The sequence below is a fragment of the Lepisosteus oculatus genome, chromosome 2 (assembly GCF_040954835.1).
Source record: "Lepisosteus oculatus isolate fLepOcu1 chromosome 2, fLepOcu1.hap2, whole genome shotgun sequence".
NCBI classification, from domain to species: Eukaryota; Metazoa; Chordata; class Actinopteri; order Semionotiformes; family Lepisosteidae; genus Lepisosteus; species Lepisosteus oculatus.
Genome location: NC_090697.1, coordinates 14805288 through 14831912, shown reverse-complemented (window position 1 = coordinate 14831912; position 26625 = coordinate 14805288). Strand labels below are relative to the sequence as shown.

The 26625-nt window shown below is 35.7% G+C and overlaps 2 protein-coding genes across 3 annotated transcripts in view; one reads left to right on the top strand and one right to left on the bottom strand.

Moving 5' to 3' along the window:
• Window positions 1-14963, bottom strand: part of eipr1 (EARP complex and GARP complex interacting protein 1) — a 42128-nt gene extending 27165 nt beyond the window's left edge. The window contains exons 1-5 of the mRNA XM_006626381.3: window positions 14712-14963; window positions 12397-12480; window positions 8217-8349; window positions 6189-6345; window positions 2820-2919 (exon numbers count right to left, since the gene is read on the bottom strand). Of these exons, the coding sequence (XP_006626444.1) occupies window positions 2820-2919; window positions 6189-6345; window positions 8217-8349; window positions 12397-12480; window positions 14712-14753 (516 nt within the window). The 5' untranslated portion in view covers window positions 14754-14963. The remainder of the gene's footprint in view (window positions 1-2819; window positions 2920-6188; window positions 6346-8216; window positions 8350-12396; window positions 12481-14711) is intronic.
• Window positions 8798-26625, top strand: part of trappc12 (trafficking protein particle complex subunit 12) — a 40696-nt gene continuing 22868 nt past the window's right edge. The window contains exons 1-3 of one of the 2 annotated variants that reach the window (XM_015357790.2): window positions 8798-8820; window positions 15780-16997; window positions 18673-18789. In XM_015357790.2, coding sequence (XP_015213276.1) covers window positions 15792-16997; window positions 18673-18789 — 1323 coding nt within the window. In that variant the 5' untranslated portion in view covers window positions 8798-8820; window positions 15780-15791. Of the gene's footprint in view, window positions 8821-15038; window positions 15079-15779; window positions 16998-18672; window positions 18790-26625 lie in introns of those variants that run through there. The other variant, XM_006626398.3, reaches the window with a different exon arrangement.

The window sequence follows — 26625 nt, the reverse complement described above, 5'->3', positions numbered from 1 at the left end:
TGGATATTCACATTGAAATGCAACTAAGAATTGCATTCATTTTTTATGTACTGTATATACAATCATATTGAATTTCTCCAAAACATAATATGTTTGTGTTTTTACACATATTATGTATTCAGAGGTATTTGATAAGACACATAGAAGAGAAACTCATTCCCCTGTTAAAGGAAATATACTATGAGGACATATTAAAGGAACTTAATCTTTTCGGTTTCAGTAAATAACACTTGAGAGGTCTGATGTTTTCTGAAGTTAAAAATGAAATCAATAGAGTGAACATAGTATATTTATATATAAACATATTCTATTTAAGTACAGTAAAATAGAGTATTGAACAGTTATGCAATGTCATAACTAGAAACTTATTAAAGCCCAGTTGCACTTTTTTCTTCAGTTTTTCATCCTGTGATGCTCAAGACCTCACTTCCAGATAAGCATTCACTTGAGGTGAACATGCAACAGTGTTTCAGCTTTTCCAGAATACTTGAACGGGGTTCAGATAAGGGGTTAGCATATCAGGATTTGCATTTTCACCACTAAAAGGATCTTGCTGTGTTGTCAGCTCATTCACTTCTAACCTCACTCCAAATTTAATGGGCTCAGTGCTCACAGCAAGAAATACCACTCAATAGATCCCATTTCGCATGCAAGACTGACAGTAAAAATATCATGCTGGTGCACAGAGGTGTTGTACAGACAGTACCCTTTACCGTCTTCTTAAGTCAGTAGCTTTTAAAATCATGAGTTCCAAAGTAGATGTTAATACATTTTGTAATGGAGAATGATGCAACCCTTTAAATGAGCATCTGATGTAAAAAAAAATACATCACATGGATCCGAAGGTTGAATGAAGTAGGCTGAAGTCCAGTCCACCTATTCAAAGTGGAACTGCAGTCTAGATTTCTCAGACAAGTTATTAAGTTTTGGTGACAAAATAAATTCATTGACAGTACAGAAAAAAATTACAAATTCCGAAATAAACACAAATTGTGAACTTGGTGAAAGTAATGTACAGTAAGTCGGTATGTTGTTGCGAACCTCTGGTGTTGCCACGGGCGAAAGTGAGAGTTCACACAAATCGTGCACAAATTGTGATGTCATGCGGCACTTCCTGCTCACTAGTCACTGTAATGATTAATGTAAAGCGGTGTACGAGAGAAGTACAGTTTGTGGAGCAGACACTATACTTGTGGTTTGAAATGTACTCATCAGTGCTGAATCTGTCTAACCCCGAAATATTCGCAATGACACCCTTCCATACAAATAGAAACCAAACCAAGTAATTATCAAGTAATAAACCTTACATCTGGGACATACAAAGTTATGGAAAAGAAAACGAGAACTAAACTAGACAATTATCCGTGTGGTAATTGGATAGTCAGCATGGATTCTGAAAACATTAATTTTATATAACCAACTTATGAAAAGTTCTTTAAACAAGCAACAACAAGAATAATAGCATAAGAACAAATGAGAAAGCCCATCTAGTCCATTGGGTAGAAGCTAACTGATCTCAACTTTTTTTTTCTTACAATAAGCCAGGGTATTGGCTTTCATAACATGACTGAGAAGACTGTGATTCACATTCCTCTGTGAAAAGTGCCTCCTGTTCTCGCATTTAAACGCACAAAAATTGTGTTATGACCTTGTCATGTTTGGTTCACTTTTCATTGCCGTTTCCGAAGTTGACTGGATAGATGGAGGGTTGCGAAAGCTTGAAAGGCTAAACAATTTAGTTTTTTAAATACTTAAAAGAAAAAAACTAAAATCAAGGTTGTATAAACATTTACAATGTACTAGTAAGAACTCACAGAATATTGTGTACAGGCTTGGTCACCATACAGGAATTATTCTCTAGCTCTTTCTCTATAAGATAATACATTCTCTCTCCCACACTGACAGGCTAAAAGAATGGAATGTTTCTTGTCCTAAACAGGGAAGACTGATTCAAGTTTTCAACGTTTTCAAAGTCTTTGATAAAGTCAACAATATGAACTTCTTCAGAAGCAAAAATGTAACGCATACCAGAACACAAGTGGAAACTATGGGGAACTGCCTATAAAACAGAGAACAGGAGTTTTTTTATTTATTTACACAAAGAGTTTTGAGAGCCTTGAACAAGCTATCCTGCCGTATTGTTGAAGCCCATATCCTGGCCAAGGAGATCCTTGGATGAATTATCTCCTGGAAACTAAACATACAAGATATGCCAAATGACCTCCTCTCATTTGCAACTCTTCTTATGGTCTTATACCAAATTGTTTTGTTCTCATTAAAATGTATACTATTAAGGCTTGATATGTTATTTCAAATGGCATTTTACTAAGGTTAAACTGGAAGCTCTGTGAGATCTCTGGAAATACCTATCCTGACAAACAAATCAATTACTTCAGTAACAGTATCAAATAAAAATAAAAGCTATATTTAGCATAAACATTATTCAGTAAAAGTGTTTATGTACCATACACTCTGAATTTTGATGTGAGAGGGAACATTTTCTGATCTTCTTAAAAATGAACCATTCACTAATACTAAAATGCAAAGAAATAATACCCTGTAGCTGTAATAAACTCATGAAGGTATGAACACCTTATTCATTATAAGCTTTATTAATTAATAGTTGTTATCCCATAGAATTATTATATCACAGCTTATCTGCAGTGCATGATATACATTATTTTCTTAATGAACATCTGAGCATGCAGAGCCTAATGATGCTTTTAACGGTAGTATCGGTAAATGACTGTAATAATTTGGAAACAACTGAATAATAAATCTTTAAAGAAGCAATACAATCTCAAGATCTTTTGTCTTACCGTAGCCTTGGTGCAGTTTTCCTGCAAGTCCCAAAGCAAAAGATGATTATCTGCTAGTGAAATCAACCTTTTGCCATCACCCATGGGTTCCCAGAGAACACTGTAAAACATTTAAAAGGTTAACACGCCTGTTGACCTGTTCAAGACATTTAAAAACTTGTACAGTCATTTCAGCAGTTGTGTTTTGTAAAATTATTTTAACCCTATTCACAAGCACAGATAAATTAAGGTTTATTTGAAGGTAGACAACATTTGAGTCTAATTTAATTTAACTACTTTATGACCACCATTTTAATTTAATGGCCAATGGTGTGCTACGAGAAGATAAAGGAAACCCATTTTCAAAAGGATCCCAGCCAAGTACTGTATGTAATTCACATCGGCTGCTTGAGAAAAAAAAAATCCTAATGTTATAAATCTAACGCCAAAGGCAGAACAGTTTTTACAACTCATGTAAGGTGGCAAAAGTCATTGCCCTGCCCTGCGTCCTAGTCGTTCAAATAGCGTGGGTAGTGCCCACATATACTCCTCTTGCATTCTATTTCATGCAAAAAAAAAAACATTTTGGATAACATTTACTCAGTACCAAAATAACCAATTACTATGAAAGGGGCTTCAAATGAAGGTAAATCCAAGGCTTACAATTAGAGAACAGTCTCTCATACTTCTACATGTTATACAAACCTGTTCATGTAATTGTCCAATGATTTTGTCCCCATTGTAGAGTTATTCTTAAAAATGAGTGGGAAAAGCCAAAGGACTTATCTACCAAACTAGTACAAGGAAGGCAGCTGTAACATTTGTTTCTCAACTCATCTCCCTCAGTGCACATCAATCCTGCCCTTGAGAAACCACACGCTTAGGAGGAGAGACAGCCCTTCAGTCTCTGTGACCATCAATCTCTACTTCTCACCTTGGGAGTGCTTTCAAGGCAGGTCAATTGTCTCAAATACTGTGCCAAACAAATACGTGAAAAAAGTCTAGCCTTCACATCAGATTTTAAACAATTGAATCTTTTTTTTTTATTTCTTCACTCTTATGCCCACTGTATAGATTTATATATTTTATGATTTTCATTTAACTCTCTCCTGTAACAGTACCTGCAGCTACACAATCTTGCTGCTTTTAGATTAAATGACTTGTGACACTGACCCCCCCAAAGTCACACACACCACTCTGCCTTTACAGACCATGGATACTACAGTTCTGTTGTTGTTGCTACTTAAAATACTATTCTTCCTTAAAGGAGCATCTTTTTTTATAGCACCAAGCCAATACACAGTCCATTGTGGGTCATCTGATTTGAGATCGAATACACCCCAGTTAGTGAAAAAAACATCATATCCATATCTGTTAATCATTTGCAATGGATGTGCCTATTGAATAAGAACTCGCCTCCTTGATGATAAAAGACAGAATATTGTTTTTTCATTCCCTTCCAGTTTGTCCCACCAATGTTGTGTCATTGCTTCTCCTTGCCAGCCACAGCTGAGATAAGTCAAATGGGGGAGGAGATGTAACTTGGTTGTATTCGATGACAAGCTTTGTCTGAGATGGGGACTGTGCCATGAGCTCCCTCTTCTGACAAAAAAGATCAGCTGGTTAATCACCATGTATTAGGCTGAGGCACATACTGTAGCTAATGTACACAACATTAGCTTCTTCTTTGATAACCAGACCACAGGAAGAAGTTCCTGATCATTTAGAAAACCAATTCCAAGAAAATGGGTCATATGACTGCAAAGTAAACAAAATGAACCTAAAGATCAGGATGTTCATCTCAAGTTGTTGATGGCTATATGGCATTATGTTTTTCCTCCCCCTGAGTTTTGTATTACCTATTTAAACTTTACAATCACTGACTTCAATTAGCCATTGAAACCTCACTTTTCCCAAGTCTTTAGGTGTTAATTATTTTAAGAGCCCTATAAAACCAGCAGGACTGTGGTCTGGCAGCAGGAAACAATGACTGCTGTAGACAACATCTAAAAAAAAAAGCATCATATTGGAGTTAACTGAACAGCCTAAATACAGAAGGTGGTAAAGACAATGGGATCAAAGCCTTCATACAGAAACGCTTTTGCTGAGTATTAGAAAAGAGTAAACAAGACAAGCATGCAGCAGGCATTTTAAACATTATTCCTTACCTGAAAGACTACTGAGTTATTTACAATCTAAAAGGTATCCTACATGTAAAATTCTTCAGGGAAGTGGAAAGCAAAGAAAGATTAGCCATGAAGCAAGAAGAGGGCTGTACAAGAAACTTCACATAACATAGTAAAAAAGTAGGAAAATTGTGGTGTTATTACCTGTCCTCTTAAACTGAGGCTTTGTGAATTGATAAATTAGAGAAGAACACTATATCTGAATACACAACATTGAGGTTCTTGTCCTGATAATATGACCATGGCCAATGTAGAATGAGTGGTACTACATTTAAGTGATAACTATAAAACAGGATGTTTGTTCTTTATTCACAGAGAATACGTTGAAATCCAAAATACTTGTGTGAAAGAGTTTTATTTTATTTTTGATTACATTATGACAGAACATCTACAAAGATGCTGCCAAGTACAAATACATTAAAATGCCAGTATAATACAACTTTACCGGTTAAAACAGAATTGAAATCATTCTTGTTTTATTCTTTAAAATAACACATATGCACAGGGTGAAACACTGCACACATTAAAAGACTGAGCTGCACTTTAATTGCAAAACGGAAGGTTTGCTTGTGCAGTATTAAAGTATTAAAGGTGATCAGGAATGAGCTACCAGTCTGTATAATTGTTTCGGAGGGCTTTATAATCATTATATTTTTTATCCCTCTGGATTTGCATAAAACAGCCAAAATTGAACAACATTAATGAACTCCTAACTATTTAACTTAAACTTTGCTGACTAAGAACTGTTATATCCCTTAAGAACCCTTTCTGACTGGTATCTGCCAAGGGCTTGCCTAATGTACTACTGTGTGTGATATAAAGCAAGCCAAAGTGGTGAGATGAACCTTTTTCAAAGAACAATAGGTGCTAAAACCTGCATCATTCTATACTGCAAGCTCTTGTGAGCATAAATTCATACACAACATGCTATATAGAAAAATTATTTTAAAAATACAGGTAACCGCTGTGTATGTTTTAGAGACACACAAACCAATTAAACATTTAATGTTCCCTAAATATATTACAGACTAAAAATTAGCCAAGCAGGCGAGACAAGGATCCTGTGCCAGCCTAGCTCTGCAGTAACTAGGTCAGTCGATAGTTTACTGTGGAAAACAAATGCTGGAAAACACTGGTGAATAACACATTCAACCCTGGCCTACCCCACTGTAAAAAAGGTTTAAATCAATACTTAGGATCCTACCAGGCCATATTGCCGTGGGCTGTGTTGTCAAGGTGACAGAGCAGCTCTAGGGTCTGTGGGTTGCTTGATGAATCATCAGGGGATTCATGACTGCCTGATTCCAATTCCTTCGGCATCCTCCACACAGCTGCACATGTTACCACTTTACTGTCTGAAGCTAAGCAACAGAGACCAATGTTAGCACAGCATCTCAGTTATGACAGCCACTACCCTATTCAGCAGTTAGAACAAAACAAAATACATTAAGACAATGACCTCTATCTACGGTCAGTGTCTCATTCAACATTATTTTCTGAATAGCTTGAATAATTACCAGTTAATTATACTTATGTGCATGCTTTAATAATGCAGCTGACGCGTGCTTTAACTGATGTATGTCAATAATACCTATGTATTATTTAACAGAAAACTAAACTGCTTGCTGAGGCACCAAAATGTTCGAATGCCAAAAGAAGTGATATGCTACAATTATTTTCTGCTGCAATTTCTGCAAAAGAATGATAGTAATTTTTATTCATGAAGCGCCTTTCCAAACCCAAGAATGCTGAAAAGCATGATTTGTCAATAGAGTTGTCAATATCAGATAAAAATACAAAAAATAAAAGTACATCAAAAGTTTGTTTTCAAAATGCAATTTAAGTAACAGTTCCTGGAATAGTTTGTATATGAAGATACATAACAAAAGGGGAGAATCAAGACTGCACCTTGAAGACAAGCACATATTGTTCATGCTTCATGAAATCAATAAATCTGTTTGTACAGTTTTTGAAGATCGTATTTTGGAGACCCTTGATTTCATATTTCAATACGTTGATCCAACATGTTTCAGCTTCCATTAAAACACATGGCTGAATAATAAGTACTGTAGGTGCAGTAAATAATATCACCAAGACTAGCTTTCAAATCACTCTAGCAATTGTACACTACAGAAATATTTTAAACATGGATGCGCTATACAGACAACATTTTAAACTATGTCATCAGTAATGTTGCACACAAAAACAATTGAATAATAAGAAACAAGAGGAGACCTTTCAGCACATTTATTTTTTTCCAAATATAGTTTTTCACTAGGTACAAGACATGTCAGAAACAGTGAATCCTAGGGTAAGACATCTAGAATTAAAAATATATGTAAGTCAGCTGGCTTCATATCATATCAAGTACGAAAACAATCCACAGCTGACACAAATGGGAACAACTTTGGCCAAGGAGTTTGGTAAAGAGTGCCCCCAGAGGCGAACTTTTACGTTTCATTCATTAAAATGCCTGTATCTAAATGTGTGCCAACATTTACATGAAAATAACATTGGCTTTAACCAAATAAACCTTGAGGAACTCAGAACTTAACATCTCTACTGCTTTTAAAGTATTTAAGTGCCTTTTCTAACCACAGAGTATGTCTATACATGTGTATTTCCAACTGTGTTTTAGTGCCTTTTTTACAACAAATAAGATTTTCACTTGAATGCAGGGGTCTTTCTTATCTAATGTAAGGGAGATAATGCAGGAAAATACAATAGTTTACTTTCACAGGCTAAATGTTTTTTTGGCCATTTGAACCATTGAGCCTGGTGGAAGAAGACACTTAATTCACCTTCTTTAGCTTTAGATACTTCATTAGATTGATCACCTTCATAATTCATTTTTTTCTGTTCAGCCAGGCACGTGCATGCATCAAGCTTTTAATCAATTAAATATATAACTGGAGACAAATGTGGTCACACTCTCATCCAAACGTACAAATTGAAACCTGTCATATTCCTACTGATAGGATAGTTATAAACCAGGATTAGCTACAGTCTTCAGCCTTGTAGACTCTAATTTAATGTTTAATAGTTTCTTCATGTTCATTTATTTTTTAATTGCCTTGAGGCGACAATGGACATACAGAGTGCCAAAATTCAAGACTGTGACTGAGTTCTTTTACCAGCAATGCCTGCAAAGGATAGCTAGGAAAAAGGTCTGGCAGGGTGGCAAGCATGGACTGAGAAAAAAATTCTATTAAAAAAAGAAATGCTTACTTACTTTTGTTGTAACAGGTTGACAACACACTTTTATCTGCAGGACTTGTGCTTATATGCCATATTTCTCCAACTTGGTGGAGGAGAACATTCTTATTAATGATATTATTTTCATCATCAAAGTCAATGATGTGAATCTGCAAAAATAAAAATTCGTTAGTTAGGACGTGTCTTCCTTCAGCACCATTCTAAAGGCTTGCTTCATGAGATGACGAAATACCTCTGATACTGTGGTCTGACATTTTTGAGCTGACATAATTTTGTACCTCTTTTAAACAATACAAGTTCACACTTCTGAGCTGATGCTACATTTAAATAAATTTTAAAAATGACCAGTGGCATACAAAAGCATGTGAAAGGGTGGTAGGTTACTTCAGATACGATGACAGTATTTGTCTCCATATTTCCCAGAAGGCAATGCGAATGATCTGTCATCCTCTGTCACCAACTGGGGAAAGACACTGGTTGGGTAACATTTAAAAGCCAGAAAGCAGAGGCTTCCAGATAGCTCCTGAACACTGCTAGTTAGCAGAGTCACTGTTATGTGCAGCAGTGGGAAAAGGAAGTATGAAGACAAGCAATCAACAAGCCTGCAGATGTGCTTATTGGTGAGAGTTTTGAAAAGTTTTTCTTTTTGGAAACAAATTGGTGAAAGATTTTGGTTTTGTGAAGCCAGTAAGCGGCTAAGCTGCTCAGCTACTTATAGAGAAAGAAACAAAAGAAGTTAAGCTAGAGCTCAAACAGATCTAGGCTTCTGTTTTTAAATTTTGTTTGTGTTGTACTAATAGTAATAAGGTGTGAACTCTTTTTACACAGCTATGTGCTGAAGTATTATTTTCATGTGCTAAGGTGCCTGAGTCATACTACCTAAAACACATCTTTCACAACCATAAAGTCAAGTAGTTAGTTGACTCCACTAGTACCTCTACTGCAGATCCTCCTAAAACTCCCACATATATAGTATATAGTCAGAATAACCAGTATCATCATTTTACATAGTTTTAAACTGTCATCCTAGAAGCTGTACATAGCACTTGCACATGAACAAAATAGGCCAAGAAAGAAATATTAGAAGTCTAGTGACATCATAAAAAAGCACTTATATGCACTTAAAAGAGATGTATTTCTGTATGTATTCAAAATAACCATAATCCGACCCTGACTGGTTCACAATTCTGGAGACAGAAGACAGCACTTTGTCATAAATAAGAAAGGACAAAGGAATTTGAAACCACAGCCAAAAACTGAATGAATAATTGAATCACAAAATTTAATGGTGCTATTAATCTAATGTTTGGACACAGCTTAATCGGGTTCTGAAACTACATGTGTTCTTGTGTGAACTACATGTGTGACTATTCATTGGTTTCATACTGAAGAGTGTTTCAGGATTAACACAAAGCTATTCTCATGCTCTGATCTGTGTAAAAGAATTACCTGAAAGATACCTGTTGGGAAAAATAGATGTTAGACATTTTAATGAGATGTTGTTTCAGTATGGCACAAGGAATATTAATTGGTTGCACCTGGCATTAATTCCAGACATTCATCTCTTCTGGACAAGTTTTATGGGGAAGTTTGCATCAATGAACAAGGCCCTGACACCTCTTCAGACAGTTGAAAGGCAGAGGAAACCATTAACCTTGGACTGGACCACACTAAACAAAAATTATTACGCCAAGTTATAATTTTATGGAGCAGAGCTCTACAGATAAATTTAGATCACTGGGCAGTATAATTGGAGAGAAAAAAAGAACATGTAACAGGGCATTAGGTGAATTGGTCCAATGGACAAACCCCAGATATGATTTATGCTATTTTATATATGTGATGCAGAATGAGTCATCCCACTCAGACGACTTGGCCTCTTTTCCATCAATTTTAAACATCTTGAAAAAACTAATGACCTGGACATCAACTTGTGGGACCTCTGTGAGATTTTTAAGACCAAGATTATTCTAAGTTATATGTCAAAAATATATAACTCGCATCAATGCAAAATATATATATATATATTTTTATATACTTCATGGTTTTTTAGTCATACAGTGCTGCTGTGATAAGCGTCGATATTCCAGGCTATCCCAGATAAAGCTGCAATCAGCAGGCGGAAGATAAAAGGTAAATTGGTCTGGCATGCAATGAAAGAAGTGTGACAAAAATACTGCACCATACCTTTCCAATGTGCTTGCGAGGAGTGATTTGGGTTATTATAGCCTAAGGGATTGAGCGCTAAAGCTGTCAGTTATGTATGTAGCAGCAGAAGCATGTAACTACCACCCACTTCCTGCTAGGCTAAGGATAATCCTTTTAATTTACAGTAGATAAACACTGTGATAAACATGAAAAATATAAACCCATTTTAGTCAGTTCTATTACTTAAAAACACTGAAAATTCCATTTTATTCTAGCTCTTTAAAATTTTGAACAAAAGGCTAAAAATGTGAAAAATAAACAGCAGAGATAAAAAATAGCCATTACAGAAACATAAAAAAATATGTCTTGTAACTAACATATACACATAAGCTCCTTTTAGTTATAAACTACAAGTATTTAGATCCATTACAGGTATAAGAAACTGCATAAATACAGTTTTTCTTTTGTTGTGAATGAAGTGTAAGTAAAAAATAACAACTGATATTTTCACATAAAAATAATAAATTATTAATAGGGTCTTGATTTCTTCCTTACTAATCTTCAAACATATTCTTTTAACTTATTCCTCCAGTGCCAATAAATTAATATAGCCTCTTCTTTCTTTATTTATTAAGCAATCATCCCATTGTGTAACCTTACGTAATTACTACAACGTAAATGCATAAGCGTATAGAATAACAGTGATGTACAGTATATGGCTACTGGCACTTAAACATGTGCCTGTTCAATTCAATAGCGTCAAAATGAATCCAGCAAAACTACATTTTGCAGGTTCATGTATACAGTACATGTTTAACAGGATAAAAAATGCTGAAATCTCAAACAGTGTAAAGCAAAACAAAAATAAGAAAGCAAACATAATTATCATTACCATATGGTTTCCCACTTTCCTGTCATAGATGAATAAAACTGAATACCTGCTCATGCAAATAAACTCTTATTTTAGCACCAATGGAATCGGTGACAACAAATAAGTGATACTGTTTAATCTTTCATTTTATACAGGGAAATTATTTTTCCATTTCATTAAAAAAATAATCCAAATACATTCCACTGCTGATTTCTGGATATGTGTTTTGGGTTGAATATCCTGACTGCCTTGAGAAATTTGTGAACTTTCTGAATGAAATGTGCATTTTTTAATTGCAGATTATTTTTCAATAGTCAGATTAATAGCAATTTCACTGAAGCTCTTGACACACAATTTTTTGTGTTGTCTGTACTTTTAAAATTGAAGATTTATGGTTTTATACTGTACTTTGCCTTTGTTGTGCCAATGCTCAGTGTGAAATTATTAATTCATCCATCTTAGTATAGATTTTTTAATTTTACAATTAAACCAGTGTAATAGAACAGGCATTTGACCAGCAACTCTATCATCTGTTACAATCGGAGAGATCAGAGTTTCCAAACCTTGGGAATTTCTTTCAACATGTTTTCAGTTAAAGTCCATGAATTCTTTAAACTCGAGAAGACCACTGACCTTGTAGCAGAATGTACAAACTGATGCCTGTGATATCCCTATAAGTTAGTTGATTTAATTCAGCCAGTTTCTATTGATTAAAAACAAATTTAAGTATCTGAAAATGTTTTGTTCGAAAATTCAATCACACTTATAATATTACTATGTACATAAAATTTCATCTTAGAAAAACATCAATATTCTTATTAACACAAAGAGTCAACCTCATACTGAATAAAATCTACAAGTAACATTTTGAAATACTACAATATTTAAAATTTCAGCTAAACCTTTACGTATAATGTATGTATAATACTTTTACAAATCACCAAAAGACTCAAAGTTGTAAAGTATGCAGTGGATTATATAAAAGTTATTACTAAGACTGCAGAGAGGGATTGGTGCCATAGACTACCAAAATATTCTAAAAATAAAAAAGTGGTTGAAACTTACTAGGGAGGTCTGCTGCAGTCATGAGTCATCCAAGAGGAAATGTCACTCTTACTGTATTCGTATTAACCCCCCCATCCTTTATTCATTCCTCATTCCATAAGTACATACTCACCTGATTGTCAAATTTAAGAGACTGAGTACCAACTAGAAAGCGAATTGCATCTGTTTCTGCTGTCTGGGCTGTTAAAGCACGAGCCTGAAAAAAACGAATTCCCAACAACAGGTTTAATGCTCAATATTTCAGCGTGTCATCCTAAAACAAAGGTTCTTAGTTAATGTTGCAGATACTGTAACTGAGAATGACGGACAGAAAATCTGTAACTACAGGTAAATGCTAGAAAACTACAAAGAAACGTTAAGAATTTTGTTTAAGATAAAGATGGAAAAAAACTGAAAAGATTTGGACAATACAAAACGTTTTATCCTTATTTGGCCTTCAAGGCTGCCAAAATATTTGCTACCAAAGGTGTTGCACTTGTGTATTTTACACAATGTAAAATAATTTAAATAACTGGGACTTTAATGTTAAGGGTATTTCACACATACAGTAATTGGAGTTTAAATCTGTCAGGTGCTGAGGACAGAACTGGACCAAAGCAGCTTTTAAAACAAGCAAAGAGTGGGTTGCTCAACACATAAAGTTTGAGCAAATGATTTATATGACAGTGGCACATTAACTATTCTGCTGGCGTACTTAGCTGTATTCATTAACAAATAAATTTACGCTAATAAGGATTAATGTCTTGTAATGGGTGTCTGAAGAAGGAACTATTAAACTGAATCTTCACAAGACCTGAACACAACCTTTAAGATTTTTCTGCCTCCTCAAATAGAGCACTTACATAAACATTTTTAGGTGTCCCACTTGTAGTGCTACAGTACATTCGGAATGCACAGATATGCCCAACAGCTTACAAATATCAATAATGCCTCACCTTGTTCTTCCTGTACGGCTATGGCCATGTAAGTCACACAGAAGATCAAGCATCAAGTAACTAATCACACTAAGGACTGCACCTAACCCAATCTCGATAAAAAGCCCTCAACATTTTGACTAATTTCATACCCACTGCAAGACGACAGCACATCAGAATTTCGACACACTTGACAGCAGCTTTGTTCACCCAGGAAGGCTTACATCTGCATCACGGAGACATGCTAACTTGTTCAGTTCAAAATTGTCATGCTGATGTCATGGACATCCAGTGCTGGCTAAATTGTCCCTTTTCTCCAGGGCTCTTCGTGGAGGACTAGGATCCTATCCAAAGACAGAGCAATCATGTACTCCTGCTTGCCATGACACTTATGAGGCTGAGCCATTGGCAGTGGATGGATGGACGGATATCAAAGAATATCTTGAAAGAGTCGATCTGATGCAGGAACATGCAAGATTCTTCACTATTCCTTTTCAATCCCAGTTATCAGTGATGTACTGTAATTGCTGTACCACAACCAAGATTTTACCTATTCACACACACACGGCTTCCTTTTAAATGGAATCTTTATTATCATTAACTAGAATAAAGATTCATTAACAACACTCACAAATCTCACATCAGGCATTCCACTACGTCGCTTAATTGATTTTAAATCTAAATCTAAAATTCTAAATAATTCTAAAAAGTTCTAAATACTTAAGTCCAGTAAACTTAACTACTGTTTTTAGCATCCGTTTACATAATGCTACAATCAGTATTTAATTATTAAGAAAGTAACGACATATCATATGGTATGACTTTGCATACTGAAGAGCTTAATATCAAAGAAATAAACACATGTATAACATCTCCAATCGAGAAGCGAGTGTTCCACAGGACATCATTAACTAAAAATTCAACAGCATACAGAAGCTCTCCTGCCCATTAAATGGAGAGAGATCTTGCAAGGAAGATAGGCACTGATAGGCACTATAATGGAATGCCATTCAAAACAGCACACACCTTCGAATGAATATAGAAATATTTGGTTCTTTGGTTGCAAGAAATGTGAAGCTTTCTAACAGCTTATCTTAATGGATTTTACGATTTGACTAGGTAACACATTGGTTGCTTTTATGTAACCTACAGTAATAAATTAACTAAGACTAAGTCTTGCCTTGAAAAATTATCACGTGCAAAGTAATACGAAGATCATTTGTTACAGTATATTGTCATATGCGGTATAATGCCTGTGAAAAATACCCCCCTTATCGTAATGGACTCTAATTCGATACGTAAAAATGAATCTAGGAAAGCAAGAAATGTACAGCAACTGCATCCCTTCATTGGAATTCTAGTGACTATAGAACAAAAAACGTTCTGCATTCTACATATAAAATATGTTTTGCATTCTGAGTAAAATGTATCTCATCACTTTTAAATACATTATTATGTGCAAGGACTATTTATTAGTTATACACATTTCAGGAAACGTTTTATCTGTACGTACCTGAAATTCAAGGCCATAAATAACAGGTGCGTCGTCCTCCATATTTAAACGTTTTAACACTTCACGCTAACGTTTAATTCGTCAGTTTCATTGATTCTGTCCTCACGCAATATAAGGTATCGATCACTTTAAGCTAACATTTCCGCGAACCACAAAAATATTGTGAATGTTCCGTCTAATTTTGTTACGCTATTTTACCATAACACAAAACAAATGCACAGGTTTCCCCGGCAAATGATCGTAAAGTTTTTCAGGAATACAAAACGACACTTTTCGAGGGCATTTGGTATACCTCGGCTTCCGTTGGTTTCTCTTCCTATTTGTTGTGCGCATGTGCCTGTTTTCTTCTTCTGTCATCTAGGAAAAGGTAAACCAGACGTACAGTATTTAGCTTTTAATATTTTAAGTTCTGGATATTATAAACTTGCTGTATTTATTTTTTGTGTTGTTTAAACGACAGTTTTGTGCAACTGTAACTTATATTTGATTTACAATGTGCAATATAGGTAGGAGGTGTTGATTTTAACGTTACTTTACACTATTTGGTTTTATATAGCTAGAGAATTTATTTTTTCAAACCCATGTAACTCTTCGGTGCGTTTGATCTTAGAAGATATTTGAAACAATATGAAACAAGATCAAAATATATCATGCATTTGATGATTGGATTATGAATTACAGTAGTTAGAATTTTAATGAGAGGTTTAATATAATCAACGAATAAGTTTTACTTGTATTTGTTTTTGCATGGTTTATTTCACAAATTCTAAAATAAATTAGATGTTTTAGCGCTTTATTTCTGTTATTTTGGAGTGGTCGATGACACTTGCATGATAAATATTGCACTTTTTTAAAGAAAACTAAAGGTACCTTAAAAGTCAGATCATTTTTCTCTGAATTGTACTGGCGTTAATGTACTTTGTTAAATGGATAATGATGCTCTTTCTTTGTGTTTATCTTTTTTCTTCTTTTTAGTTTTACTATTTACTCATTGTTTAGCCCTTGTTTCCCATTAGATATATTGTAAATGATTTTTGTTATACTATTAATTCACTGTTTCTTTTAAAGGGATAAAAAGCAATGGAAGGCAATAGTTCAAAAGCTCAAAATCGGGCATCTCTAACACTGGATATTGCTGGGGAAATGGGCAGTGAACGAAATGAAGATTCATCTGCCCAGGAAACTGAAAGCCAACCTCCAGAAATTTTCTTCCAAGAGGAAAATATTGACTTGGATTTGGAGTCATTTGTCACACCACAAGAAGAGAGCCATTCAGAAAATTTCATAGATAAACTTAACGATCAGATGATGGAGAGTGTCATGATATCAGACTCTCCGAATAATAGTGAAGATGATGCTGGCCAGATGGAATCTCTGCTGGAGCAGTTTGAAGAAGGAGGAGACTTTGAATCAAAAGAGACCGAATGCAGTGATGAGAAAACCATGCAAAATGTTGAGACACCTATAATCGAAAACCAAGGTGACCCTGAAGAGATGACTGTGACCCCTGCGGTTCAAGATGAGAAGCAGTGGGACCTCGAAGAAGAAACCAAAGGAAGTGAAAGGGAAATAATCCCTAGCCAGCCCATGCAGGAAGAATCTGATATCGGAAACGCCAAGGTCCAACATACAGATGTTTGCACAAACAAGGAGTCAAAGAATGAGCCAATCCCAGTTTGCACTATTTTCAGTCAAGGTAATCTACCTAAAACACAGTCCTTAATGCCAGATGGCTTTGAGCCTGCGCTGGTTAAGTCTCCTAGTTTTGGCAGCGCTATTGAAACCCCAACTAAACTTGCCCCTCTGGTCTGCCAGCCCAGCCCCAGTTTAAGCAAGTTTTTTGCTGACAATGGGAGCTCCAACCCTGCAACTGACTTCTTTGATTCTTTTACAACCTCATCTTCTTTCATATCTGTCAGCAATCCAAATGCCAACTCGCGCCTTCCAGCTCCTGAACTACAGCCTTCCTCTCCACCTGGACCTGTGGAACAGGAGTCTAGTACCCCTACATTTTTCTTTGCTGCTGCACCCCTGGAATCACCTGCTCCACAAGGTGCTGCTCAAGTGGCACATCCTTTCTCCAAGATGCAGGCCACCTTCCCAGGCAGGGATGACCCTTTTGCAACTGCCCTGAACATGAGTGAAATTGACAGGAGGTATGACGCATGGCTTCCCTCAGATGAAACAAGGAAGGTCTTGATTTCTGTTGCAACCCAGCAATACAGCCCTGTGTCCCTGGGAAAAGAGAAGCTCTCCATGCCTGGGCTGAAGTTTGACAATCTTCAGGTGAGTATTGTTAAAGGGAAAGGGAGTATTACATATAAATATTAAATATATATATATATTTGTACATGACATTGTATTGTAATGTCATGTATTTTCACACAGCTTTGTTAAGTGCCTTCGGGCAACCTTGTTGTGAAAGGTGCTATATAAAAATAAATTGAATTGAATGTATATGAAAATATATAAAAAATAGATAATCCAACAATATTGATCATTTTATATATATATTGTGATGCTGCAAGGGGCAGTGTCATCATTGGGCATGCAACAGACACACCCAACCCAAGCCATAGGGTTTGACTGTGCAATTCAAAGTGTGCGAGAAGTACATCAACCACCATTAAAGAAAACAACAAAGAAAACCTATCCCTTCGTTGGGCTCCTGGCTACTACTTATTCTCTGTCCCTAACTACTAAGCCCAGCAGAGAAGCTGCTTACTGGCTCTCGCACAAAAAAGGACATGTCCCAATAGTCTCCGTAAGCCCATATTCAAAGTCCACACTTCTGTGACATAGAGCAAGTGTGGACTTCAAGTGCGAGAGTAGTCGAGGGTGCATCGTTATAAAAAGGGTAATGGCACTCACTAGTTACACTGGTCAAGGTCAAAAAGCTTTCTGTTGTTGATGCTTTTATTCCAAGTGCATGTCGGCAGATTTTGTTTAAAGAATTTCTCATTCGCCGTTTGCAGTTTTACAAGGTTGACTTGGCAATACCTCAAAGCTTTGTATTAATAACTATGTGTACTATTATATATTCTGTGTACAAAATACGCCACAGGTAAAAGAATATTCATCCGTCAAAATTAGGTGACAAAATAAAAGCTTTATGTCAAAACTTCATACCCAGAAAACATAAAGTATGAATCTAAAGTAGCCTAATTATTTTTTTTACATAAAATATTAAGAATTTTAAAACTGTAAAAAGTGTATATTTACTAGCACATGAATATTTTATTCTCCATGGCAACATGGTTTTGATAGGTTAGAACATGAAACGTCACCATTCCATAAGAAATTGGGGGTAATTCCTAAGTGAAGTCTGCGGACTTCAGAGAACACAAATTGCAACACAGATTTAGAAATGTGAAATCCTAAGCTCTTGCAGACTTTAGCAGGAGCATGCATATGAAGTACACAAGATGGCAAGTGTACATATTGGGACACCGCCAAACAAACCCATTCTTCACATTTTCAAATGTCAGTGGTAGTAATGTCACACAGAGTACTGGTTCATACCACTGTCCACCACTCGCCTCTCTTTGCTCTCTTGCCATCCCTTTTCTGTCTCTCACCACTCTCTCTTTGTGCTGCCAGTTTGGTAGTTACAGTAGCTTATATGGGCTGTGTGAGGGCATCTAGCTGCTTCTCACTCTTACCGATTGCCAGCAGCCTCTATTATATGTTTGACAGCTCCTGTTGGCCATCATGGTAAGGGCAAAGCAGTCAGTACTCTCTGGACAAAATACCACCCCTTGAGGACCCTGCCCCCAGTGGCATTACCATGTGTATATATGAGGTATTAGAAACAAACTAGAAACATAAAATACACCTTCTGTAGCAAAGGATTAAATTATATTTAATGGTCATCAGTAAACTGTGACACTAGGTGAATTTTAAGCATTAGTCAGTTCAGTGTGGAAGTTCTGTATTTTGTACTTTGGACTTTGTGTTTCAGGGAGATGCTGTCAAGGATCTCATGCTGAGGTTCCTGGGGGAACAAGCAGCTGCGAAGAGAGAGGCTTTAACGGCAAACTCCGTGCATCAATCCTTTGAGGGCCTGAAGCAATTAATTGTGAGTGTTTGCTGAAACATTAGAACACTAGCAATTGTTGGTGCATGTCAGGGATATATAAAATATATGAAATTCTGGCATAAGAATGTTTATCTAAAATACCCTTTAAAAACAAGTCTGTGTTTTGTGAAGATATATCTCTGTATGTTCTGTTTCTGTATATATCATGCATCTTATGTCATAGGGAAAGCTGAACTTAATCTGGTTAAGCTTAAATTTTATGATTAAACTTTAAGGCAGCCCTATCTTCATGCTTCAAAGTCATGTTGTGCTTTCTGTTTTCAAAAATCCAGGAAGCTTGTTTTAAAAATCAAACAATCTCCAAACGCTGAAACATGTACAAAACCTTGCTACTCGGACTAGAAAGCAAGATTTAAGAAACAGACTTTTAAATCTTCTTCTACTGCTTAACATGCATTGCTGACATTGTAGCAACACAGTTAGAATACTCATTTGAATGAACTTGAGGCTCATAAACCCATTTATTGCCTTAGGGCCTTTAAAACCATTCAGTTTTACTTTAAAGGATGTGACCATGAATGGAGCAGAAAAGGCCATTGATCTCTGTACTGGAACTCAGTCCTGTCTGTGGTGTGGATGTCTGTCTGAAAATCATAACCCACTGAACAAAAGAAGTTAATACACTTTCACCTTCAAGACGGATTAATTAAATGTTAATCACATTTCTACTTCTACTTCCAGTGGGATGTTTTTACTTTTACAGTTGTTCCACTATAATTTGAATACCACCTAGTCTAACACAATATTAATGTTTTATGCTAACAACTTGTGATTCAGATAACTGGAAAAGCAAAAACACGAGAACTGAAATTCAGTATACTCTGTTTCCAGAATGTTAGATGATGACAAATAATTGAAGTGGTAGAAGTGCAACTGAAATCATTCCTTTCATGCGCTCAGCAGAACATTTGTGATCCCAGAGAGGTAAAAGATGAATAAATCTCAAAGAATACTATGGAAATAAACATTTCCTTTTTTGTTTTAGTTCGCCATTCTTTCCATGGTTTTTTTTTTCCTCATGGAATACACCAATATGAAACTATTTATGTGTTTTATCTGTCTACCCTGCTCTGTCCAAAATTTCAAACAGCACTGGGGCTTGTTCCCTGGAAAGAGTTACATTTCTGCGGCTCCAAATTCAGCTCATGCAGCTTGTTCGCTGACCCGCTAATGACCCCGACCCAATTTGGCATTTAGAATTTCCTCACATATCTTAAAGAAAAAAAAAATATGCTGGTGTCAACGCCATTCTACAGTGCACATGTATAATGTATGATGCTTTTGTTTGAAGCTTCCCTCAGTCACTCAAGCTGCACCTGGAATGTAATGAGACAACACAAAATTCATATTCAGAGCAGACATCTGTATGCCGGATGGGCCACATAAATACCTGTATACATGGGATTCATTTAACTAGAGGTTTTATTTTTCTACATAACAAAGGTTTTTGACTAAAAGAAGTATAAATCCTTATATTATGCTTATAGTTCTCTAAAATATTTTCCAAGAAAATTGAATATTAAATATTATTTACAGTATTTACAGTGAATTGGCTGTGCATCTGTAATTACTATATGAGAGGTTTTGTAATGAACAATGTGTCGTCTGTTGTAAAATTATATATTGCTTTGATGGATGGATGTTTTTGAATGTTGCATTTGGATTTCTAGCCTCCATTTTTAAATTCCCGTCTGTTAATGGTAAAGATCTGTAAATATTTTCAATAAATATATATCTGTTAAGTAAATATTTTACAGAAGACGGCGTACTTCAAGACGTTGCATGTACTTTATTGTATCCTAAAAGTCAGCAGTCTCAGACTACTTTCATTTTATATAATTTTACAGATATTATTTATGAAAGCTATTTTATACCATGTATTTTTCGGAATCATTCCTAGATATCTTGTTTTCTTGGCATTGAAACATTGGCACTGAAACTATTGAAAACCTTAGATCATGATCTGGTTTCTAATTACTTGGGGAAATTAATCATGGTTGTTTTCTGTGAGAATCTGTTGTAGATGCTGTGTGCAATACCTTACCCTTATTTAGAAATCTATTTTCATAAATGCATTTTTTTAGTTCTGCAATGGGGTACTGTAGGAATGTGATAGTGACTCATACTGCAGTGGCAGTGCCTGACTGCACTGTCTCCTGCTGTTCCCATTTCCAGTAGCTTAGCAAAGAGAAAAGCTGTCTGGTTGAAAAAATTAAAGGACTAGAAGGATCCAGCACTGATGAGTTGACACAGTAGTGTATTTATACCGGTTTCTTCCAGAAAAGACACAATTGATCTTTGGTCCTGTAAATTAATGTCAGTTTAAAAAACTAAATTAAGAATACAGTTCTGCCAATAAAAGATGCAATCTGTTCTACTTTATATTTCTCTTCCTCTCTTGGCAGGTATAAAATGTATTAATGGGCAAATGAAATGCCCAATTTCTGGTTGATGAAATTCCACGGGCTTTGGACAAGGTGATCCTCCTATGAGTAGCATCAACCAGTCCACATTTCCTCTTCAGTCTTGTTTTCTCTTCCTGCCATCCTCATTCCTAATCCTTTCCCAATGATCCTGTCTTCTTTGGAGATAAGCACCCTTCTTTTCTCCACTGGCAGGTACTCTCCTGTCTTGTTCTTCAAGAGTTGGGTTATGCAGGTCTCTATGCTTAGCTAATTCTTTGAGGTAGATGATGGCAGAAGCTATATATCTGGAACAATATAGAGTTTATTTTCTTCTCTCTTTGAAAGAACATGGTCTCCCAAATACATGAATAGCTGAAATGGCTGAAATGTTTCCATTAGGTGGACAGGTGTTTGCATCATTCAACTGCTATATATCATTGCTGTCTGTATGTTGGATTTTAAGTGAGTAAATATATAGGCTTTGGTATGTCTACATGGTACAGAACTTTACTTAAGGACAGATGGCTGATTTCCCTTGTTGACTGCATCACCTTTTTCTACATGGATGTTCATCTGGGAAATGCTGAGCTAGGAAAGGCTACTTACTTGTTACTTAACTTGTTACTTAAAGACTAAATTGTTCATTTCGAAGATCATTTACATTTTCTAGACCTGTAGTACTTAATCCTAGTACTGGTTTACCTTTGATTCTGTTGGTATTTGTTCTAGCTGTAATCTTAGTCACCTGTGCTAAATGTTGCTAGTAATTCATATGTGTGCTTATTCAGGCTTTTTGTTTTCTACACTCATGGTTTCAAAAATTATATGATGCTATACAGTGGTTATCAATCTTGGTTCTTGGTAACTTCTGTCTATTCTGATTTTTGCTAGAGTGAGTTCTTAATTACAGGTTAATTTATTTTAATTTTCTACTATCTAACATTTTAAGATGTTTTTTTTTTTATTTTGTTACATGTCTTGCAAAGCAGAAATGAGATTTATAATAGATATGAACCCTGTATTAATTATCGAGTTTCAGGATTGTCTTCATGCAGGTGTTTTACTGACTGGACTGAAGCAAAAGGAAAAGCACTGACATTTTGTGGGTTTTGAACAATTGAACTCCCACCTGTGCCTCTTCATCATTAATTGGTCATGTGTTAGGAGCTGTTTAATAAGAAATAAGTTTATAATTAGCCAGTTGTTTTATGGTCTGTTTTACTGAGAAAATAATGTATTTTAACGAGGGTATTTTTTAAAATCAAGGTCTGCTTGCTTGAAAAAGAAAGTCGAAACCAGGAAGCAGATCAGTTACAGGCACCAATTAATACTGGTGATTAAGGGCCCAGTTGGAACAAAATCCAGCAGATACAGGGGCACTCCAGCATTAAAATTGTTTCAGATCACAGTGTGATCTTAAAATGCGTTCTGCTCAGGAAATGTTCAGCCAGTAAATTCCACACTTGGTTAAAATATAATTATAATATTGTAATGAGTTATAATTATAAAATAAGAGGCTATCCAATCAGTTATTCAAATGAAGTATATTTGGATCAGGAATACAAATCAGCATATAAGAATCAGGTCCTGACAGCAGCTTGCTATGCAAGCAAAATATAAAGGCTAATACTAAATTAACCCCCTAAAGGGATTACCAAGTTGTATGTGGCACGTGTGTTCTTGATTCTCAGGCACAGCTTGATAGACTAATGACCAGGCAGCAAGCCTGTACAGAACAAATTCAGTGTTTCAGCTGCAAATAGATATTAATAAGTCTGTGAATATCAGAGTTCTGTCTTCTACTGACAGAATATCCCAGAAGTCTGCCCCTTTAATCTAAACAGTAAAACACCTTACAAAGCAATGAGAAAACCGGTGTCCTATTAAAACACTCAGGAGTAATCTTCCTCTCTAACCAGAAGCTTACAAGTGAATGAGAACCAATTTCCCTATTCTAACACTGCATCACTAGCCCAGGAGAGATGTTTTTTAGCATGAGGATTCCACAATATATAAAATAAATACGACGGCTAACACCTTTTATGAACAGTATGGCTCTTTTGCAGTGTTCAGTTTACCTCACAGAATCTGATTTCATGTCTGATTTGAAAGAGTTCCATGATACAATCTTCTTGATGATGTCTGTTCTTTTCTTCCTGTCTTTTTTTACTGTATTGCTGTATTTACCCTGTCATGAGGCCTAGATTTTCCCTTGATCCATGCTCATGGAAGCTGGTAGTGTTCTCCCCATGAATGGTCTATAACTGTTGATTATTTATGTTTTAATATGGCTGACTTAATCATTCAACAGTGGTTTAGTTAACGTCAGTTATTAGAAACACTCCTTTCATCATCTGTAAGGCAGCTGTGTAAATATAGTAGAATAATACCCATTGCCTTGTACCTTTGGAGAAAGGTAACTTTGTTATTAAGTACAAATGTTGCCAACCTCACTGAACTCCCCTTACCACAACAGTATATTACAATGGTGCTCTTTCATAAGTCACAATGATTACCTTACCGCTGTTGGTTATTTTCGCCATTGTATTCCGAACATTAAAACGTCTCAAGACTGCTGATCCTAGCCATTCATTTTTAACGTAGAATGGTATGATCATGGACACTTGGTGATACACACATGAAGATGATATTGTGGCTTCATCAGACAAGATTGTTGTCTGAGCCATTTTCTAAAAACTTTAAAAATGTTTCAGATTTTTCCTTCATAAGCAATAGTAAACCAGCTGACTAATATGAGCAACACACACTCCAGCTTTACAATTACAATGGTGAAAAACAGTTTTCCTATATAGAGCAAAATTGCCACTTGGATACCCACAATCTTATTCTAAAATGTAGACTTTGACTTTCATAGTCTAAAAGCGTACATTGTTAGGCATTATCCCATCCATGCACCGTTGAACAAATCAACAAAAGTTTTGTTCCTCCATAACGAATAGCTGCATTTAAACCAATCATAGTATTAAATAGGTTTCAAGCCTACTACTGTAGAAAGGTTTTTGAGTACTTATATGCTTTAAACCTGGTTTGTTCAGTCATGGAAAATATTACAATTTATATATAAAAATGTTTGTACATTTTTATTTTACTTGATCACAAAACTCAGGATGATAAATTAATGTGATATTGATTTCTATAAGCACACTTATATTCATGAGTCTTTGCCACCTTCTTGTAGTTATTATTGTATTCAAACATTGTAACCCATGAAAAAATAGACATTTCTTCCCTGGTCAACATTTTTAAACTTATATCAACTTTCAACACATTTATTTTTGGGAAGGCTTATTCAGTGTGCTGAGCTATAAGCAGAACAAAGTTTCTCATATTAGTTTAAATCTGAATGTTCTAGATCTTTTTTTCAACTAGTAACCATTCCATAAAGTGTAACATTTTTGTTTTCTAAAGTGTCTCATGACAAACTTTCTTGAAAGCCATCAGAACCACTTGTGGTTTTGTTCTTTTGTTGAAATTCTGCACATCTGGCATAAGACAATTAATTTTTAATGCCTGAGAAGGCATGCTCTAGGGGGTTACTGAATGTTTTTTTTCCTAGTAGAGTACTCTGCACCCAAGGAATGAGTCGAAGATTCTGACCAGCATTCTAAAATGATTTCCTCTTAGAACTATAGCAGTTCAGGTTTCAGGTGAAGTGTTAGTGAGTTCCAGGTGGATAAATGCTGAATTGTTGCCATTTGTTTTGATCTTTTTTGAACTTTGATGTGCAGAAATTTGCTTCAAGGGTTTTTTGTGGTAGTGTGGATTGTGGTACCTCCTGCTGTGTTGAGTCAGTACAGTGGTAGCTGTCGGGCTCTACCAACTCATCTCTGAGTCAGCAGAGCCACAAAAGTTTTGGACCTGAGGTATGATATGCTTTCCTTAAAAGATGGCTGGTTATGATATCATATTGAAACACCAGATTAGGAATCTACTTAAGCATTGTTGGAAAACCCTCCAAATTAAAACTGGCAAATGTGTGGTATTTAACAGTATATGCATTTTTATCAGTAGTGTATTAATAGCCTGCTGATTGGCACTAGTGCCTCACAGCTTCAGAGACCCAAGTTTGATCATGGCCTTGGTCTATTTTCTTTTTAGATTTTGCATGTCCTGTTTGTGTTTACATGAGTTTCTTTGGTTACTCTGGTTTCCTCTTGCCTCCCAAAGATATGCAGGATGGATCTGAATAATTGTTCCTGCCAGAGTTCTATTCCTGGTAGTTCTCAGGAGGACGAAACTCATATTTCTGCTCCATTAGGAGTGGCTTTTGTGCCCTTCTGCACTATGCTTGTAATGGAGTATATGTTAGAATCATATACACAAAAAAAGTGTAGCAAAGTACAGTAATGGCTAGTGCTGTGGACTGGACATGTGTGGTTCAAATCCCAGATGGGGACATAACTAATGTATCCTTGAGTGAGGAACATCACTCTTGTTTCTTCAGTAAAATTTCTATTTGATTGAATAACTGTAAATTTAAGCTGTTTTGGCAAAATATAGGCAGTACTATTTTGTGATGTATTCCACAGCTGTGGTACTGAATGAAAAAACTGATACCCATCTTTAAATCCTGATCTCCAGCAGTAAAAGATTCCCAAAATAATCAAATCTCAGATTAAGAATTTGACTATACAGAAAGCTCTTAGATGTACTGTATATGGGACAATATGGCTTTATGATAACCTGGAGCTAGATCATTCAGTGTCTAATACGTGAACAGGAGAACTCATTATGTATGCTTCAAATGGCAGCAGAGGATCAAAACTAACATTGGTGTTTCTAGTGAAAAACTTGATTTTTGCCATGGTTTATCATAACAATGTTCTCTTGCATCCATATCTTGCACAGACCTAAAAACTGCAGAAAGTACAGAAACTAAAAGTGTCATCAGCATAGAAATGAATTCCTAGTCCTCAGTGGTTAATAATCTGACCAGGTGGCGTTATGAAAAATATAAACAGCAAAGATGCCAGTGCAGAACCATGGAGAACACCCTGAGTAAGTGGTCAAATTTAAAGCCATAAAGATTTTAGAACTGAGCCCTGGTAGCTTAATAGAAACATTTAAATGAAGTGAAGTTCCTGTAATCCCTATGATGATGGTTTGTGTTGTCCAGCAGCATGCTATGATTGATTATATCAAATTCTGGAGTGGCTGAATCATCAAGTCATTAACAGCCTTAAAGGCTGTTTAAGAACTGAATCTCTATCTAAAAAAAATTGAGCCCGCAAATGCCTTATCCATTTACTTTTGCCAGAAGCCGGACTACAGAACTGGGTCCAGATCATGTTTCCTGAAACAGGCATAATAACAACATACTTTATATATAAAGTTTTAATATATCATATTTACTAGGTTGTTAATCGTTTACATATGTACACTCCAGCTT